Genomic DNA, 19,636 nt, shown 5'->3' on the forward strand with positions numbered 1-19,636 from the left:
GACAACAGAGTTTCTTAGAAAATACAACTTCGGAAAACCAACTTCAAAAAAACATCCCAGAAAACCTGACTAAAATTATTAAAGAAACTGAAAATAGTTCTTAAAAACCTCCTCACAATAGCCGGGCATGGTGGCACACACCTGTGGTCCCAGCTACTAGGGAAGTTGAGGTGGGAGAACTGCTTGAGCCCAGGGGGTCAAGGCTGCAGTGAGCCAAGATTGCAACACTACATCCTGGCCTGGGCAACAAAGCAAGACTCAGTCTAAAAAAAAAAAAAAAATCTCCTCACAAAACCCAAAACATTAGGTCTAGTTTTATCAGCAAATGCTATCCAATTTCAAGGAACAATCTCCATTTTGTGACAGAGTCTTGCTCTGTCACCCAGGCTAGAGTGTAGTGCATGACCTCGGCTCACGGCAACCACTGCCTCCCAGGCTCAAGCAATTCTCCTGCCTCAGCCTCCAAGAAGCTGGGACCTATAGGTCCCACCACACCCGGCTAATTTGTGTATTTTTAATACAGACGGGGTTTCACCATGTTGGCCAGGCTAGTCTCAAACTCCTGACCTCAGGTGACCCAACCGCCTCAGCCTCCCAAAGTGCTGGGATTACAGGTATGAGCCACCGTGCTCGGCCACAATCTCCATTTTATACAAAGTTCTAGAGAGCAGAAAAAGAGGAAGAGCTCCTAAACTTACTTTATGAAACTGATATAATGTGTAAACACAAAAACCAGGCAGAGACAGTATGAGAAATTAGAGGCCAATTAATAGATTTTGCTCAAGTAATATACCATAGACAGAGAAAATAATGCAATAGGCTGGGCATGGTGGCTCATGCCTGTAACTTTAGCACTTTCGGAGACCAAGCAGGAGGATAACTTGAACCTAGGAGTTAGAAACCAGCCTGGGTATAGACCCTGTCTCTAAAAATAATAAAAATAAAAATTAGCCAGGCATGGTGGCACACACCTGTGGTCCCAGCTGTTTGGGAAGCTGAGGTAGAAAGATGGTTTGGGCCCAGAAGGTTGAGGATGCAGTGAGCCATAACCATACCACTGCATTCTAGCCTGGGCGACAGAGTGAGACCCTGTCTCAAAAACAACAAAACAAGCAAAAAGAATGCAACAGATACAGAAAAAACCATTCAGAGACATTTAGCTCATCATTATTAAAAAAAACTTTCAAAAAGGTGTCTTCCAACAACCAAAGGAAACATCCCACAATGATAAAATCTTAGTTCCTTTAATGGAATTAACAAAGATATACACAATTACTACTTCTATGAAACACAATACTTTTGCTTTTCAGTCACTGCAAAAAACACGGGGAAAATAAAAAGATACTAAGACTAGAAGAAAAGCCATAATTTGTAGACGATATGACTGCCTACAGACGAAGTATTAAAATTAGTAAGTGCTCTATAAGATTGCCCATTACTAGATCAACATGAATGGTGTCTTCCCATGTACCAGCAAATAACAACTAGGAAATGAAAGATTTAAAAACAGGTAGGGCGCAGTGGCTCACGTCTGTAATCCCAACACTTTGGGAAGCTGAGGCGGGCAGATTGCTCAATTATAGTTTTATAATTGCACAATTATGGTTTTCCATAGGAAGACTCAAAGTGGTTAAAATGACAATTCCTCAGAAAATAATCTAAAAATTTAATGTATTTTAATAAAAATTCTATCAGGATTTGCCTTAAAACTTAACCTATCTGCAGAATACTTCATTGTAAAAATGCATCATTTATTATTTCATATTGTTGTACACTTAAGATTAATTGCAGTTTTTGTGCTATTACAAATATAAACTTCAACGTCCCCAGTGCATACCCATCATTTTTTTTTTAGGATAAATTCCTAAAAGAGGAATTGCTGAGTCAAAGGGCAGAAGCACTGTTAAGACGTTTGACTGGAATTCCCATGTTGTACACTCAAACATTTACTGAACGACTGACTATGTAGTATCTATTAAAATGATGAATAAAAAAAATTCCCCAGGTTTACACAGCATTTCTTTCATCACTTTTTTTTTTTTTCAGATTTGCCATTTGTTTTTTAATTTTATTGGTGGTTCTTTACTTTCTCCACCTGCAATGCACTGTGGTACCGTTTTCATATGGTTAGCCATCATTCTGAATATTTCATATCTTCTCAAATGATCTGCAATATTATTTTATCACATACTAAAATGCTAAATATCAGGTAGTGGTCCTGTGTCTAGATTTTATTCTGTCTCACTTTTTCTGTCTAGCTATTCCTATGTTAATAACATGCTGTTGTAAAAATTCTAGCATTAAATATTTTACTACCTCATAGGGAAATCCCTCATTTTCTTAGCTATTCTCAAGTATTTACTCCTTTTAAAATAAATTTAGAATTATTTTATCAAGCATTAAAATCTCAACTCTGATTAAAGTCATGTTGAAATTATATATGAGGAGAATTTATATTTTTATTATGTTGAGTCTTCCCTTCCTTATGCACATGTCCATTTATTTGCAGCTCACTGGAAAAAAGCATAGGAAAATCTGACCTCTATGAAGGAAAGATCACAAAACATATTTATAAAGATTATAGCCTAGTGTGGTGGCATGCACTTGTGGTCCCAGCTACTTGGTAGGCTGAGGTAGGAGGAGTGCATGAGCCCATGAGTTCAAAGCTGTAGTATGCTACAAACATGCCTGTAAACAGCCACTACACTCCAACCTGGGCAACACAGCAAGGCCCTCTTAAAAAAAAAAAAAAAAAAAAAAAAAAAAAAAAGATTGCAAAGAAATTTAAATTTTAAAAGAGGTACAATGATAAATTAGTCCATAATCCCCTCACTTTTATACTACTACAGCATTTTTTTTTTTTTTGAGACAGAGTCTCGCCATGTCACCCAGGCTGGAGTGCAGTGGCGTGATCTTGGCTCACTGCAACCTCCGCCCCTAGGTTCAAGCAATTCTTCTGCCTCAGCCTCTCGAGTAGCTGCGACTATAGGCATGTACCACCATGCCTGGCTAATTTTTGTATATTTAGTAGAGATGGGGTTCACCATGTTAGAGAGGCTGGTCTTGAACTCCTGGCCTCAAGTGATCCACCTGCCTTGGCCTCCCAAAGTGCTGAGATTACAGGCATGAGCCACTGCACCTGGCTGCTATAGCATTTTGAAGAGTATATTATATTGTAACCAGACATGGTGGCTAACACACCTCTAGTTCCAAGTACCTTGGGAGGGTGAGGCAGGAAGATCACTTGAGCCTGGGAGTTTGAGACCAGCCTGGACAATATAGTTAGACCCCATCGCTACAAAAAATAAAAAGAATTAGCTGAGTATGGTGGCATGCACCTGTGTGGTCCCAACTACTTGGAAGACTGAGATGGGAGGATCACTTGAGCCTAGAAGTTAAGGCTACTGCAGTGAGCCCTGACTGCACCACTGCATTCCAGCGTGGGAGACAGAGCAAGACTCTATCTCGGGGGAGCTGGCGGGGGCGGTGTGGAAAGAGTATGTTCTATCACAAGTACTTCTTTCTTCATCATCCACCTTTAGCAAAATATCTAAGAACTCTAACCAAAATCGAAAAATTACTGAGGTAAATTCTCAATAAATATCAGCTCTGCTACTTAACTAGCTGGGCGACTTTGGCAAACCATAGTCTCCTATTACTCTTCCAGATAAAATGAAAGCTTCTGTGCAGATGATCTTGAAAGTCTAAATAACTTCTAGTAGTGATCTCTATGTTTCCCAAATGCTGTATCTACTCAACTAATTTTTAGTCAAAGGAAATCACAAAGGATTATTTTTTGGCCTACATTTTCTATTTCACTTCAACTTTAAAAAATTAAAAAGGAACCTCACAACTTAACTGTGAACCATATAGATCATCCTGAAGTTTACCTTTTGTCCTCGTTTCATTGGCTGTACAGCCGCAACATTTTTGCTTGTGTTCTGATGAGTTTCAATGTGTACAGTACTTTCTTTTTCTTTATCCTTTCCCTCTATCACTTCTACATCTCCTGAGTCACTTGGAAGCTTTTTCTTTTTCATTTCCCTGAATAAAAAAGACATGGAAACATCTCATTCTTAGAATTTCAATTCTTAGTGCCCTAAAAAAGTTCCATGGGAAAGGGCACATATACAGTATATAAATGGTCGTGGCTTCTGCTTCACTTGTTAATCACCAAGTTAGAAAATACAAAGATGCTCAAAATCATCACGTAGGAAAAAGATGAAAATTTTTCAACTCTCATGGATTTATCTTTCTTTCCATCATCCAAGCTCAACATATTGTCACCCCTGACTCATCCTTACTCACTAGGCACATTTAGCCCCTGAACACCTTAATGGCCAGGCACTGGGATTTGTACTCTTTCTATCAACATAGCATTGGGAGGTCTTAGGCATTTAATAAAACATTTGTTGACTGGTTGGTTGACTAAATGGATTAAAAAATACACAGGTTAAGAAGGAAGGATAAATTTTATTACTGTGGTATTCTTTCTGTTCCCAATGCCGGCGTCTTAGTTCAGGTGCTCATTACATCCCACTCAGACTTCCTCCAGAGTCCGTATCTTCTGAATTTTTTTTTTAAGACAGAGTTTGTGCCACCACGCCCAGTTAACTTTGTATTTTTAGTAGATATAGGGTTTCACCATGTTGGTCAGGCTGGTCTTGAACTCCTGACCTCAGGTGATCTATTCGCCTCAGCCTCCCAAAGTGCTGGGATTACAGGCATGAGCCACCACATCCGGCCGTTAAGTTCTGTTTTAATCTTCCTTAATCATTTGCCTATGTCACATTCTCTTCATATCACTTTAAAGGGTACAGTCCAAAATCCTTAGCTTTTAAGTACTCCATTTTTAGTTCAAATTTACTTCTCCAATCATATCATCTACCATTTAATAAACAAACTTTCTCTTCCTTCCCACTGAGTCTATTTATCATTTCCCCAAAGCACTATGCATATTACCCCAAAGAAGCACTCCCCTTTGTTAATGCTAACTCTCCTTGGAGTCTCCCTCTTTCATTTACTTAACCGCTAACATATCTTTCAAGGTATACTTCTGATGTTATTTCCCCAAACATCTGAACTCATAGCAATCCCTTACTCTTGAACTACTTTATCACTTTCAGATACTATTTACATATTTATGACTACTTCCTGAATCCAGGACTCAAAAGCCTCTTTAAGGCATGAGCTTTATACTTTACCTCTTTGTATACTCAGTAAGTATCTAGCACAGTGCTATATGCTCAGAATTCTCTGTAATTGTTTAATGATTATCCTTCTCAAATGAAAAGGCTTTACTGTCCATTCCGATTTAGGGCCTCTTCCTGGAATGCTTTAGTTGTCTTAGTCTTTCTCACCCTACAGTAGTCGTTTCCTTCCCTTCTGCCCTTGTCCTTGCTTCTACTTGCTTCCTGAGACCTGCTAATAAAAAAAAAAAAAAAAAAATTGGCCTGGCATGGTGGCTCACGTCTGTAATCCAGCACTTTGGGAGGCCGAGGCGGGCAGATCATGAGGTCAGAAGATCGAGACCATCCTGGCTAACACGGTGAAACCCCATCTCTACTAAAAATACAAAAACAAAATTAGCCAGGCGTGGTGGCGGGCACCTGTAGTCCCAGCTACTCGGAAGGCTGAGGCAGGAGAATAGTGTGAACCTGGGAGGCGGAGCTTGCAGTGAGCCAAGATCAAGCCACTGCACTCCAGCCTGGGCCACAGAGCGAGACTCCGTCTCAAAAAAAAAAAAAAAATCAAAAATCAAGTCTTCTGTCTTATGTAAAACTTTCCTAATTTCAGGTATTCCTATTTATTCCTGACAATATTACCCTAGAACTAGTCTATGTAATACACTGAAATCATTATTATACATATTTATGTAGTAAAAGCTGTCTTATTAGAGCAAGTCCTCAAATAACATAATTTAATTCAACATCATTGTTATAACTTTGATGAGAACAAAAAACAAAATTGATTCCTGGCCATGGCCACCATCTGTGCAGAGTCTACATGTTCTCCCCATGTCTATGTGGGTTTTCACCATGTACTCAGGTTTTCTCTCACATCCCAAAATGCGCATGTTAGGTTAACTGGCGTGTCTAAATTATCCCAGCATGAATGAGTGCCCTGCAATGGAACAACATCCTGTTCTGGGATGGTTCTGGCCTGTTGCCCTGATTTGCCAGGATAGGCTCTTGCCACCAATGACCCTTAACTGGAATAAGCGGTTGAAAAATGAATGAATGAATGAATGAATGACTTAATATAAATGATTGTCAAAAATTCATAAACTATAGTCATACTAATGTACAACAATAAACAATGTAGTATGAAAGTGCTTAAAGAACGTGCCATATTTTTGTTTTCGAACCTCATGGTAGTAGGAGTTACTCTACAATTTTCACTTTGCAAATAGTCCTTGATTTAACCCACTACCACAACTACCATCACTCATTGATTTACCAAAAATTGGGTAAATAATTATCCTGCTTGCTTTCATTAATCTTTCTTAAATATATGTACAGTTTATATTTATTTTAATGTTTAATATTAGAAGTGTTTTCAGTCTTTATTTAGAAGTTTTGTGATGGTTTTGTGACCAAAAATATGCCAGAGGAACTTAACTCCTGTTTATATCAATTAGCCCATGGCAAAATTGGTTTCATTACACATTGTTTCTCTTAAGTCCAAGTTTCCAAGAACCTATTGAAAATGTTAAGTGGGCTGGGCGTGGTGGCTCATGCCTGTAATTCCAGCACTTTGGGAGGCTGAGGCGGTTGGATCATGAGGTCAGAAGATCGAGACCATCCTGGCTAACACGGTGAAACCCCATCTCTACTAAAAATACAAAAAATTAGCCGGGCATGGTGGCGGGTACCTGTAGTCCCAGCAACTTGGGAGGCTGAGGCAGGAGAATGGCATGAACCCGGGAGATGGGGCTTGCAGTGAGCTGAAATCGCGCCACTGCACTCCAGCCTGGGCGACGGAGTGAGACTCCATCTCAAAAAAAAAAAAAAGAAAATGTTAAGTGAAGGCCGGGCATCAATGGTTCATACCTATAATCCCAGCACTTTGGGCAGCCAAGGTGGGAGGATCACTTGAGCCCAGGAGTTCAAGACCAGCCTGGGCAACACGATGAAACCCCATCTCTACAAAAAATACAAACATTTTTGTAGTGGCATGCGCCACTATAGCTACTTGGGAGGCTGAAGCAGGAGACTGCCTGGGAGTTTGAGGCTGTAGTGAGCCACAACTGCACCTTAGCACTCAAGCCTGGGCAACAAAGCGAGACCCTGTCACAAAAAAAAAAAACAAAAAAAAAGAAAAGAAAATGTTAAGTGAGGACTTACTCTACTAGGTCTATTTCATTGATTACAGTGACAGATTAGGGCCCTTAAACAGAAAAATGTATTAGAGCTTAATATTAACAATGAAAAATTTCTGCTAAATCTTGGTCAATTTAATGAAGGAAGTCTTTAAACAGCTAAGTAATCTGTGGTAGCTGAGCTATCAATTAAAAAAAAAAAGAAAATCATGCTTTTTAGTTAGATGACACAGATGTGTTTACCTTCTTTCCTTGGCTGACAAATGTCTCCGGCTCTGTGATTTACTGTCACTCTATTAAAACAAAAAAACAGGCAAATGCAAACATCACTATTATTAATTTTTTTGAAAAGTATTAAAAAGTAGAAAATGATTCCTTGAGAATAGGATGTTCTTCATAAAACTGAAAATAGCTTACAGAATTAGAAGATTCCTCTTTTGAAGCCAATTTCTGGAGGGACCTATGAAAATAAACAGAAGGGAGTCTCTACCAGCCTGTAAAAGACACTCATTTACAAAGCCCCCAGATGTTCCCACACCATACTCTTAAGTACTGGCAATCCAACAGATTTTCAGATTTGGTAAAGTGAGAAAAGCATACAACCAAATTGCTCCTCTCTCCACACTTCCATATACATTTTAAAATAGGTGACGTGTATTGAAAACTTACTGTGTGTCAGGCACTGCCAGATGGTATACATGCATAAATCCCCATGAAAGGGATACCATTCTGTTTTCACCAAGAAGGACACTGAAGCTTAAGCACAAAGTAACTTTACCAAGGACACACCCTAAGACCCAATACTGGTCTGTCTGACTCCTAGACTGTTCTGAATTACATCGTTAATTGTGCATTTATAACTAACAGACCGGATGATGTGTAAAACATTATGTAGACTAAAACACATTTTTTGATGGAATTGCCTTTGTTATGTTTTTAGCATTTATAACCATTTAGTTGTTTCTCTTTGGATCTAGTTTGGCCACTCTAAATGCACTGTATTTTTCTACCCTGGTCCTGGGAATTTCTTTGCAGAGAGACCCAATCAAATGGTGAAAAAGCAGTAAACCAATCGAGGGTAAAAGTACTGATGTCAATCTTGGTATTATCTTGGTAAGGATTACCTCATCATCATTCTCAGCTTACACAATAATATGTAAAATTTTATTTTTTAATTACCTTTGGGGTTGAAGGTGGGACAAGTCAATGGTAGTATCAGGATAATTTAATGTCTCTTCCCCTTCATCCTTCATTTCACCAACAGGATCCTGATCTTTTCTAACCTCTTCATATTCTCCTTCATCTTCAGAGCTTTCTTCCTGAATGAGCTCCTCATTCAGTTCATCTCTACCACTCTGAACAGTGATATCCTCTTGGTTAACCTGAGTCATGAGTTCTACTTCTACAGGAGGAGTTTCATGTTCCTCTTTATCCTCATCACTGCTAGTATCACCTCCATCTGTAGAATTACCATAAGGAAAGTCAGTGTGGGACTACCAACCAAGCCAGGTCATTTCCTGAAAACGCCATAAAAATATTCCACTGACTGTTTCTCCCATATTTCTCCAAAAAATCACCAGAAAAATGCCAGATCGTTCCCAACGGGTACTCTTAGACAAAAGAATAACCTGTATCATGAATAGGTTGAACTAAATGATCTCCAAGATCCTTTACCACAATAAATTTCTTGGACATTGCTACCCTTTCAACAATGAAAACCACACCTTTGCCTTAGTTGGGTATTTCCAAAAAGCAAGACAGCAAAATTAGTTGTATAACTTTTGCTGCTTTTATTATAATTTGCACATAAAACTTAAATACATATTATATAACACACATAACAGGTGCTCATTCTTCTGCAAAGGAACTAATAGTAGTAATAGGGTCTACGGTCTCACTTGCAAAATGACATGCCACCACTCATCTGACAAGGATGGTTACAAGAATAGAAAATAATGTAAATAGGCCAGGTGCAGTGGCTCACGCCTGTAATCCCAGCACTTTGGGAGGCCGAGGTGGGTAGATCACGAGGTCAGGAGTTCAAGACCAGCCTGGCAAAGATGGTGAAACCCCGTCTACTAAAAATACAAAAATTAGCCAGGCGTGGTGGCAGGTGCCTGTAATCCCAGCTACTCAGGAGGCTGAGGCAGAAGAATTGCTTGAACCTGGGCAGCAGAGGTTGCAGTGAGCCGATATCGCGCCACTACACTCTAGTCTGGCAACAGACTGAAACTCCGTCTCGGGGGCAAAAAAAAAAAAGAATGTAAATAAGGCACTTTATACAGTCCCAGGGAAATGGTGAGCTTCAATCAACAGAATCTTACAGCACAACAGTAATAGTAAATGAAACAATGCAATATTACCTGTAAAAAGAATGACCTTAGCAGAGAGAATAACTACAAAATAGTTTAGTGGGAATATTTTCCGTAGTTCCTTTAGGTAGGCAGGTAAATTTATTCTAGCAACTATAATTACTCTCTACTTGAAACAAATATTTTGCCTCCCAGGTTCAAGCAAGCCTCCCACCTCAGCCTCTTCAGTAGCTGGGACTAGAGGCGCTGATTTTTTTGGTAGAGACGAGGTTTTGCCATGTTGCCCAGGCTCGTCCCTGGGTTGCCCCAGCCCAGGAGCTGGTCTCAAACTCCTGAGCTCAAGCAATCCACCTGCCTCGGACTCCCAAAAGTGCTGAGATTACAGGCACGAGCCACAACGCCCGGCCTGATAAATACTTTTAAATTCACTAGAATAAGTATATTTAGCATTTCCAAAAACAAAATTCAGTAAAACTTACAGCAAGTAGTTTGGGTTTTTTTAAGATACTTAGATTATCCCAAAAGAGACATGATCTTCTAAGGATTTAGAAGCAGAACTTGGTAACAAAAAACATCACAAAAACTAATTTCTTAAAATCTATAAACTACCTAATTGTTCCATTTCTTCTGATATGAGTTCGCCTGTGCAACTTGCCAGTGTCTCCATGTCTTCATCCTGTACTCTGACTTTTCGTTCACCCCGATGTCTCCAAACACAAGACTCATCTACCTAAAGAAATAGTTATTTTTCAGTGACGGAGCTTTAAACAAGACTAATGAAAATCAGGAAAAAAATAAATAACCAAGAAGCTGAAGAGTACCTTAAAAAGGAAGCTAAACCCCATCATTAGATACGAGGGAGGAAGAAAATTCTTTTTTCCTACAAAAGATAACGTACATTAATGCTTTAAAAATCAGGTTTCTCTACTTTTTGCTTACAAAACAAAAAAAAATTAGTCAGATGACACGAAGGGTCATATCCATTTTGTCTTTTACTATGTCATGAATAACATTTCCCATTTATAGAACTGGGCAGTATGTATAGGAACACTTATTAAGAAGAAAAAAAAATACACGCTTGCTCTGATATTCTGGGTCAGTCAGACCCTGAATATTCTATTTTCAGAAACAAGTTCAGGCTATACTTTCTTATCCTTATAACTAAACTACGCGAAAGTGCACTGCCCTCAAAAAAAATATACATGAAGATATGACAAACACTAAACTTGTCCCACCAAGGCAAAAATTTCTTTACTTCATAGCAGACTTTATATAAGAAATCCGAGTAATTAGTTTCTGTTCTAAGAGTATCTGTAATCTGTCCTAAAACCTGTCTTCATAATCTATTGACAAGTCTAGGGATATTTTTCCTGTCAAGACATTACCTCTTATCATGAAGCTTCCTGTTGTCAAATATTCTCCAGTTGGTGCTGTTTTAGATACCTGAAGAACACAATAATACATTATATTCTTATTTTAAAAAATACTCCGGTTTTCTTTTTCCACTTGAGGAGAAAGTAAAGTCAGAGTCAAGTAAGCCACACTGTCTCCTGAAAAGTTTGTAATTTCATATAAATTCTCAATACTGAAGGGAAAGATACCTTTCATGACAGATAAGCCTCTCAAAGTACAAAGAAAAAACAAAGAATCCACTACATCAATCATTTTCTTTTTTTTTTTTTTTTTGAGACGAAGTCTCACTCTGTTGCCCAAGCTGAAGTGCAGTGGCACAATCTCAGCTCACTGCAACCTCTACCTCCTGGGTTCAAGCGATTCTCCTGCCTCAGCCTCCTGAGTAGCTGGGACTACAGGCACTCGCCACCATGCCCGGCTGATTTGTGTATTTTTAGTAGAGACGGGCTTTCACTATGTTGGCCAGGCTGGTCTTGAACTCCTAACCTCGTGATCCACCTGCCTCAGCCTCCCAAAGTGCTAGGATTACAGGCGTGAGCCACCATACCCGGCAATAATTTTCAAATGCCATGGACGACAGCAGAACTGGTCCACTCATCTCTTCCAGCATGAGATGTAATGAGAAAACTAAAGATAGGTCAATGAGCTTATCATAAAGCTATGTTTATTAAAATAAAGCTCTATTTATTAAATAAAATCCTTGTCTAAGATACTGTTTTTGATAATAAAGTTTTTTTTTCTCTTTTTTTTGAGACGGAGTCTCGCACTGTCACCCAGCCTGGAGTGCAGTGGCCCAATCTTGGCTCACTGTAATCTCAGCCTCCCGGGTTCCAGCGATTCTCCTGCCTCAGCCTCCCAAGTAGCTGGGACTACAGGCGTGCACCACCACGCCCGGCTAATTTTTGTATTTTTTTAGTAGAGGTGGGGTTTCACTATACTGGCCAGGCTGGCCTCGAACTCCTGACTTCATGATCTGCCCACCTTGGCCTCCCAAAGTGCTGGGATTACAGGCATGAGGCAAAAGTAACCTTTCACTATATGAAATAAAGGCAAAAGTAACCTTTCACTATATGAAATAAAGATTATAGGAGATTTTTAAAAATATATCCTATTTTGGCAAACAGAAAGTGAGTAAACTTATCCCATAATTTAAAAAAATTTTGGGGCCAGGCGTGGTAGCTCATGCCTGCAATCCCAGTACTCTGGGAAGCCAAGGTGGGTGGATCATGAGGTCAGGAGTTCAAGACCAGCCTGGCTAAGACAGTGAAACCCTGTCCCTATTAAAAACACAAAAATTAGCCAGGCGTGGTGGCGGGTACCTATAATCCCAGTTACTCAGGAGGCTGAGGCAGAGAACTGCTTGAACCCAGGAGGCAGAGGTTGCAGTGAACCGAGATCGCACCACCGCATTCTAGCCTGGGTGACAGAGCAACACTCCATCTCAAAAAAAAAAAAAAAAAAAAATTATAAATCTTTGAAACCCCCAAATCTTCAGAGTATCTTTATTAGTCATAGTTATTAAAATAGCAAGGGGCCAAGTGTGCTAGCTCACATCTATAATCCCAGCACTTTGGGAGGCGGAAGAAGGAGTTCACTTGAGGCCAGGAGTTTGAGACCTGGCCTGGCCAATATGGCCAAACCTCATCTCTACAAAAATAGAAAAAGTAGCCAGGTGTGGTGGCACACTTCTGTAGTCCCAGCTACACAGGAGGAAGAGGCAGGAGAATCGCTTGAACTCAGGAGGCGGAGGCTGCAGTGAGCTGAAATTGCACCACTGCACTCGAGCCTGGGCAACAGAGCAAGACTCCATCTCAAAACAAACAAACACAAAAAACCAGCAAGGGATTAAAAACACACTAAATTTCATTCTAAAAAATTTCTTAATAAAAGAATTAAAACCACTTTTATAACAGCACTGAGGTAGCAATTTATAATCCCCCTATAATGACAATATCATAGCACAGCATATAATAAATATAAAAAAGATACAAAAATGAAACTTAAATCTAAGGGAGTATAATGAAACTGAACTCTTTTCATCCTACTGTACAGCTTTAGGAACTTATAAAAGTACATCATTATCAATTATAATTCTCAAAAGTATGATAAGAAATCAATAGCAATGTGAGGTCAAATATGGAATGAAGTATCACCAAACTAAACAGTGCTGGCCAGGCACCATAGCTCACACCTGTAATCCCAGCACTTTGGGAGGCTGAGGCAAAAGGATCACTTGAGGTCAGGAGTTGGAGATCAGCCTGGCCAACATGATGAAACCCCATCTCTACAAAGAAAAAAAAATAAATGCAAAAAAAAACCCCAACAACATCATTAACCACAAAGAAGGGCAATTACTAAAAACAAATGAATTAAAAAAACAAAAACAAAGAGGATATGCCTACTTTTCTGGAAGGGCCCAAGAGAATTCAGAATATTCCAACAAAGATGAACAAGAGAAAGGCCTTTTAGGTCAGTATGCCAATAATAATCGATAATAACTGGAATACTCTTTATCCTGTATAACTGCATGGATCACTCTCTCTTCATTTACCTCTCTGCTCAAATCCTACCTTCCTAGAAAGGTTCCCCCAATACTTCATCCAAAATGGTATCCCCTATCACTCTCTACCCCTTTCATGCTTTAAAAAATACATATTTTATGGCACTTATTACCTGACATTATGTACATATTTTCCTCTATCAAAAAAGTTAGCTCTATTAGAGCCTTGTCTGCTTTATTTACTTCTATACTCAAAATTTGGCACACAGTAGCTCTTAGTAAGTTAAGAAAAAGGACAAGAGCCCTTATTACCTGATGATGGTACACCCACCAAGCACTAGTGATAACTCGTGCATCCCAAGCAGCACTGTAGCAAAGTGCCATTGTGCCAGCTTCAGTCAAGGTCCGTGGGGGGATGGGTTCTCCTGGAATAACAACGCATAATGTTTCAACACCAAAGTATGGACTTTCTCCAGAGAAAGATGAAAATTACATGCTGCATGACAGGGTCAATCACGTATCTTTTTTTTTTTTGAGACAGAGTCTCGCTCTGTCACTCAGGCTGGAGTGCAGTGGCACAATCTCAGCTCACTGCAACCTCCACCTCCTGGGTTCAAGCAATTCTCTGCCTCAGCCTCCTGAGTAGCTGCGATTACAGGTGCCCGCCACCATTCCTCACTAAATGTTTGTATCTTTAGTAGAGACGGGGTTTCACCATCTTGGCCAGGCTGGTCTTGAACTCCTGACCTCATGATCCACCCACCTCAGCCTTCCAGAATGCTAGGATTACAGGCGTAAGCCACCGCATCCGGCCGGTCAATCATATATCTTAAATACTAATACATTTTTACTTCACCATTATAAAAAGTTACTAAAAATGTATTTTTAATATTGCTATTTACAGAGCAAGCTTTTAAATGACCTATGTAAATAAAACATGTCAGAGAAGAAATATCCTCTCACATCAATAATTCTAACTTCACTCCAGAAAAGATAATTTAGAGAAATCCATTTAAAGTTTGAAGACTTCCAAAATTAAAACAGATTGGCGGAATCATGAACACGAAGAGCATATATGAATAATTCCCTTATGGTTAGATTTCAAATATTTTTAAATTGGGGTATAATTCACCTGCCATAAAATTCACCCCTTTAAAGTGTACAATTCAATGGCTTTTTGTATATTCATAATGCTGTGTGACCATGACCATCAACACTATTTAATTCCAGAACATTTTCATCATCCCAGAAAAGAAACCCTGTATTCATTAGCAGCCACTCCCCATTTTCTCCTCTGTACCCAGTCCCTGGCAATTACTAATCTATTTTCTGTCTCTATGGTTTTGCCTAATTTGGACATTTTATACAAATGTAATCATACATAGCATTTTAGGTTTGGCTTCTTTCACTTAGCTTAATGTTTTTCAAGGTCATTCCATGTTAAAAGCGCATATAAGTACTTCTGTTCTTTGTAAGTCTGAATAATATTCCATTATATGGATATATCACATTTTGTTTATTCATTAATTGAATGACATATGGATTGTTTCCATTTCTTGGCTATTATAAATAATGCTGCTATCAATATCTGCAAACAAGTTTTGTATGGACACATACCTTTGCTTATCTTGGGTATATACCTAAGAGAGGAATTGCAGGGTCAATTATGTTTTACATTTTTTGCAACTGCCAAACCATTTCCCACAGCAGCTGTATCACTGTCCATTCCCACCAGCAGTATTCTATTTTCTCCACCATCATCACCAACACATGTTACTGTTTTTGCCAGCATCATCACCAACACGTGTTAGTGGGTATAAAGTGGTATCTTGTGTTTTTGAGATGGAGTCATGCTCTTTTCGCCCTGGCTGGAGTGCACTGGCGTGATCGCTGCTCACTGCAACCTCTGCCACCTGGGTTCAAGCGATTCTCCTGCCTCAGCCTCCTGAGTAGCTGGGATTACAGGTGTGTGTCACTACGCCCGGCTAATTTATATATATATATATATATATATTTTTATTTTTTTTTTTTTTTTTTTTTTAACTAGAGATGGGGTTTCACTATACTGGCCAGGCTGGTATCAAACTCCTGACCTCAAGTGATCCACCTGCCTCTGCCTCCCAAAGTGCTGGGATTACATGCATGAGCCACAGCGCCTGACTGGTATCTTGTGATTTGATTTAAATTTTCCTAATGACTGATGATACTGAGAATTGTTTCATGTGATGGTTGGCCATTCACGTATCTTTGCAGAAATATCCATACAAATCTCTTGCTCATTTTTCAGCTGGGTTACTTCCCTTTCTATTGTTGAAACTTAAGAATTATTTGGATACTAGTCTCATCAGATAAATGATTTGCAAATATGTTCTCTTATTCTGTGGGTTGTCGTTTAACTTTCTTGATAATGTTCTTTGGATTAAGGTTTTATTTATTTGTTGTATTTTTTGAGACGGAATTTCGCTCATTGCCCAGGCTGGAATGCAATGATGCCATCTCAGCTCACTGCAATCTCCGCCTCCTGGGTTCAAGCGATTCTCCTGCCTCAGCCTCCCAAGTAGCTTGGATTACAGATGCCTGCCACCATACCAGGCTAATTTTTCATATTTTTTAGTTGAGACAGGGTTTCACCATGTTGGCCAGGCTGGTCTTGAACTCTTGACCTCAGGTGTTCCACCTGCCTCGGCCTTCCAAAGTGCTGGGATTACAGGCGTGAGCCACTGTGTCCGGGCTGAAATAAGGTTTTTAATTTCATGTCTAACTTATCTGTTTTTTGTTTGATTACTTATGATTCTGGTATCATATCTAAGAAATTACTACATGATACAAGATCATGAAAATTTATGCGTTGTTTTCTTCTAGCAGCTTTATACTTCTGGCTTTTAAGTTTAGGTCTTGGATGCGTTTTAAGTTAATTTTTATAAATAGTGTGATGAACAGGTCTATCCTCAATCTTTTGCATGTCGATATCTATTTAACTACTGTTAAAAAGTTAAGCCACAGACTGGCAGAAAATATTTGCAAAAGACATAGCAGATGAAAGATTGTTATCTAAAATATACAAAAAACTCTTAGAACTCAACAGTAAAAACATGAATAGCCCAATTAAAAAATAGGCCACTTTTAACAGACACTGCATCAAAGATATACATATGAATATCTAATAAGTCATCAAGGAAATGCAAATTACAACAACACTGAAATACACTATGCATCAATGATAATGGCCAAAATCCAAAGCACTGACAACGCTAAATTCTGGTGGCAGTGGAACAACAGGAACTCCCATTGCTGGTGGTGATGTAAAAGGATACAGCCACTTTAGAAGACAGTCTGGTGGTTTCTTACAAAACTAAAAATATGGCTGGGTGTGGTGGCTCATGTGTGTAATCCCAGCATTTTGGGAGGCCGAGACGGGTGGATCACGAGGTAAGGAGATCGAGAGCATCCTGGTTAACACAGTGAAACCCCGTCTCTACTAAAAATACAAAAAATTAGCCAGCCTGGTGGCGGGCGCCTGTAGTCCCAGCTACTCAGAAGGCTGAGGCAGGAGAATGGCATGAAACCAGGAGGCAGAGCTTGCAGTGAGCCGAGATTGCACCACTGCACTCCAGCCTGGGCGACAGAGTGAGACTCCGTCTCAGAAAGAAAACTAAAAATACTCTTACCATGTGATTCAACAATCTTGATGTTCTGTATTTACCAAAATGAACTGAAAATTTATATTCATACAAAAACCTATGCAGATGTTTAAAGTAGCTTTATTCATATTGCCAAAACTTGGAAGCAACCAAATTCAGTAGATTAATGGATAAACTGTGGTTCATCCAGACAACTGAACATTATTAGGGATAAAAAGAAATGAGCTATCAAGCCATGAAGAGACATGGAGGAAAGGTAAAAGCACACTACTAAGTGAAGAAGCCAGCCTTTAAAGATCAGTGGTTGTCAGGGGTTGGGGGAAGGGAGGAATGAACAGGCAGGGCACAGAGGATTTTTTGAGCACAGCCAAACTAAATCTGTATGATACTATAATGGCAGATACATGTTTTATACATTTGTCCAAACTCGAAGACTACACATCATCAAGAGTGAACCCTGGCTGGGCTTGGTGACTCATGCCTGTAATCCCAGCACTTTGGGAGGCTGAGGTGGGCAGATCACTTGAGGTCAGGAGTTCAAGACCAGCTTGGCCAACACAGTGAAACCCTGTTTCTTTTAAAAATACAAAAACTAGCCAGGTGTGGTGGCACGTGCCTGTAATTCCAGCTACTTTGGAGGCTGAGGCAGCAGAATTGCTTGAACCCGGGAGGCAAGGTTGCAGTGAGCCAAGATTACGCCACTGCACTCCAGCTGGGCAACAAGCAAGACTCCATCTCAAAAAAAAAAAAAAGAGTGAATCCTAATACAAACTGTGGACTCTGGGTCATAATGATGTGTCAGTGTAGATTCATTAGTTGTAACAAATGTACCGTTCTGGTGGGGGATATTGATAATAGGGGAGGTTACGCATGTATGCAGCAGGGGTTATGTGGGAAATCTCTATACATTCTGCTCAATTTTGTTGTGAACCTAAAACTGGGCGAAAAAATTGTCTATTTAAAAAAAGAGGCCAGGAGGCTGGGCGCAGTTGTTCATGCCTGTAATCCCAGCACTTTGGGAGGCCGAGGCAGGCGGATCAGAAGATCAAGAGATCAAGACCATCCTAGCTAACACGGTGAAACCCCATCTCTAATAACAATACAAAAAATTAGCCCGGCGTCGTGGCGGGCACCTGTAGTCCCAGCTACTCAGGAGGCTGAGGCAGGAGAATGGTGTGAACCTGGGAGGCAGAGCTTGCAGTGAGCCGAGATCACACCACTGCACTCCAGCCTGGGCGACACTGCAAGACTCCATCTCAAAAAACCAAAAACAAAAAATAAATTAAAAAAAAAAAGAAAGAAAGAAAGAAAAAAGAAACAGGAAATTCTATCCCCATTGGTCTTGGCACCACTGCTGAAAATTAACTGACCATAAACTACAGGTTTATTTCTGGAATCTCAATTCTATCCCTTGATCTATTTGTCCATCTTCATGCCAGTACCACAGTGTCCTGCTTACTGTTACTCTGTAGAAAGCTTTAAAATCAGGAAATACGAGTCCTTCAAAATTTGCTCTTCATTTTCAATACTGCTTTGGCTAATCTGAGTCCCCCTGCATTACCATATGAATTTTAGAATCAGCTTCTCCATCTCTTAAAAAAAAACAAAAAAAATGCTGGGCCAGGGGCAGTGGCTCATGCCTGTAATCCCAGTACTTGAGGAGGTCAAAGTGGGTGGATTGCTTGAGCTCAGGAGCTCGAGAGCAGTCTGGGCAACATGGCAAAACTTCATCTCTACAAAAAACACAAAAATTAGTTGGGCACAGTGGCATGTGTCTATAGTCCCAACTACTCAGGAGGCTGAGATGGGAGGATCGCTTGAACCTGGAAGGTCAAGGCTGCAGGGCACCAATCACACCACTTTATTACAGCCTGGGTGACAGAAGGAGACCCTGTCTCAAAACAAACAAACAAAAAAAGCAGCTGCAATTTTGAAGGATTACACTGAATCCATAGATTACTGGGGAGTACTGCTATCACAACAATATTAAGACTTCCAATACAAGCACATGAGATGTCCAATTTAGCTCTTTAATTCCTTAAAATAATTTTATAGTTTATTATTTGTAAGTGTTGTCTTTTGGTAAATTGATTCCTAAGTATTTTATTATTTTAATGCTATTATAAATTGACTTGTTTTATTAATTTCCTTTTCAGATTGTTAATTGGTAGTGTATAGAAATACAAGTGATTTTTGTTTATTGATCTCATATCCTGGACATTGCTGAACTTGCTTATTAGCTATGATAATTTCTGGTGGATTCTTTAGGTTTTTTAAATGTGTGAGATCATATCAACTGTAAACATAGTTTTACTTTTGCCTAATTTGGATTTTATTTCTTTTTATTGCCTAATGACCTATATAGAACCATCAGTATAATGTTAAATAGAAAGGGCAAGAAACAAACATATCTGTCTTATTACTGATGGGAGGAGGAAAGTACCCAATC

The 19,636-nt window shown here is 39.5% G+C and overlaps 1 protein-coding gene across 3 annotated transcripts in view; it reads right to left on the reverse strand.

The window, feature by feature from the left end:
- The window catches only part of NEMF (nuclear export mediator factor), a 69,001-nt gene that overhangs the window by 8,521 nt on the left and 40,844 nt on the right, over nt 1-19,636 (reverse strand). For all 3 annotated transcript variants that reach the window (XM_010389488.2, XM_010389490.2, XM_030929938.1), the window contains 8 exons: nt 13,859-13,971; nt 11,019-11,076; nt 10,455-10,513; nt 10,243-10,363; nt 8,501-8,780; nt 7,739-7,781; nt 7,565-7,614; nt 3,891-4,044 (listed from right to left, as the gene is read on the reverse strand). In XM_010389488.2, coding sequence (XP_010387790.1) covers nt 3,891-4,044; nt 7,565-7,614; nt 7,739-7,781; nt 8,501-8,780; nt 10,243-10,363; nt 10,455-10,513; nt 11,019-11,076; nt 13,859-13,971 — 878 coding nt within the window. The remainder of the gene's footprint in view (nt 1-3,890; nt 4,045-7,564; nt 7,615-7,738; nt 7,782-8,500; nt 8,781-10,242; nt 10,364-10,454; nt 10,514-11,018; nt 11,077-13,858; nt 13,972-19,636) is intronic.

The sequence above is a fragment of the Rhinopithecus roxellana genome, chromosome 5 (genome assembly GCF_007565055.1).
Source record: "Rhinopithecus roxellana isolate Shanxi Qingling chromosome 5, ASM756505v1, whole genome shotgun sequence".
Classification (NCBI taxonomy): Eukaryota; Metazoa; Chordata; class Mammalia; order Primates; family Cercopithecidae; genus Rhinopithecus; species Rhinopithecus roxellana.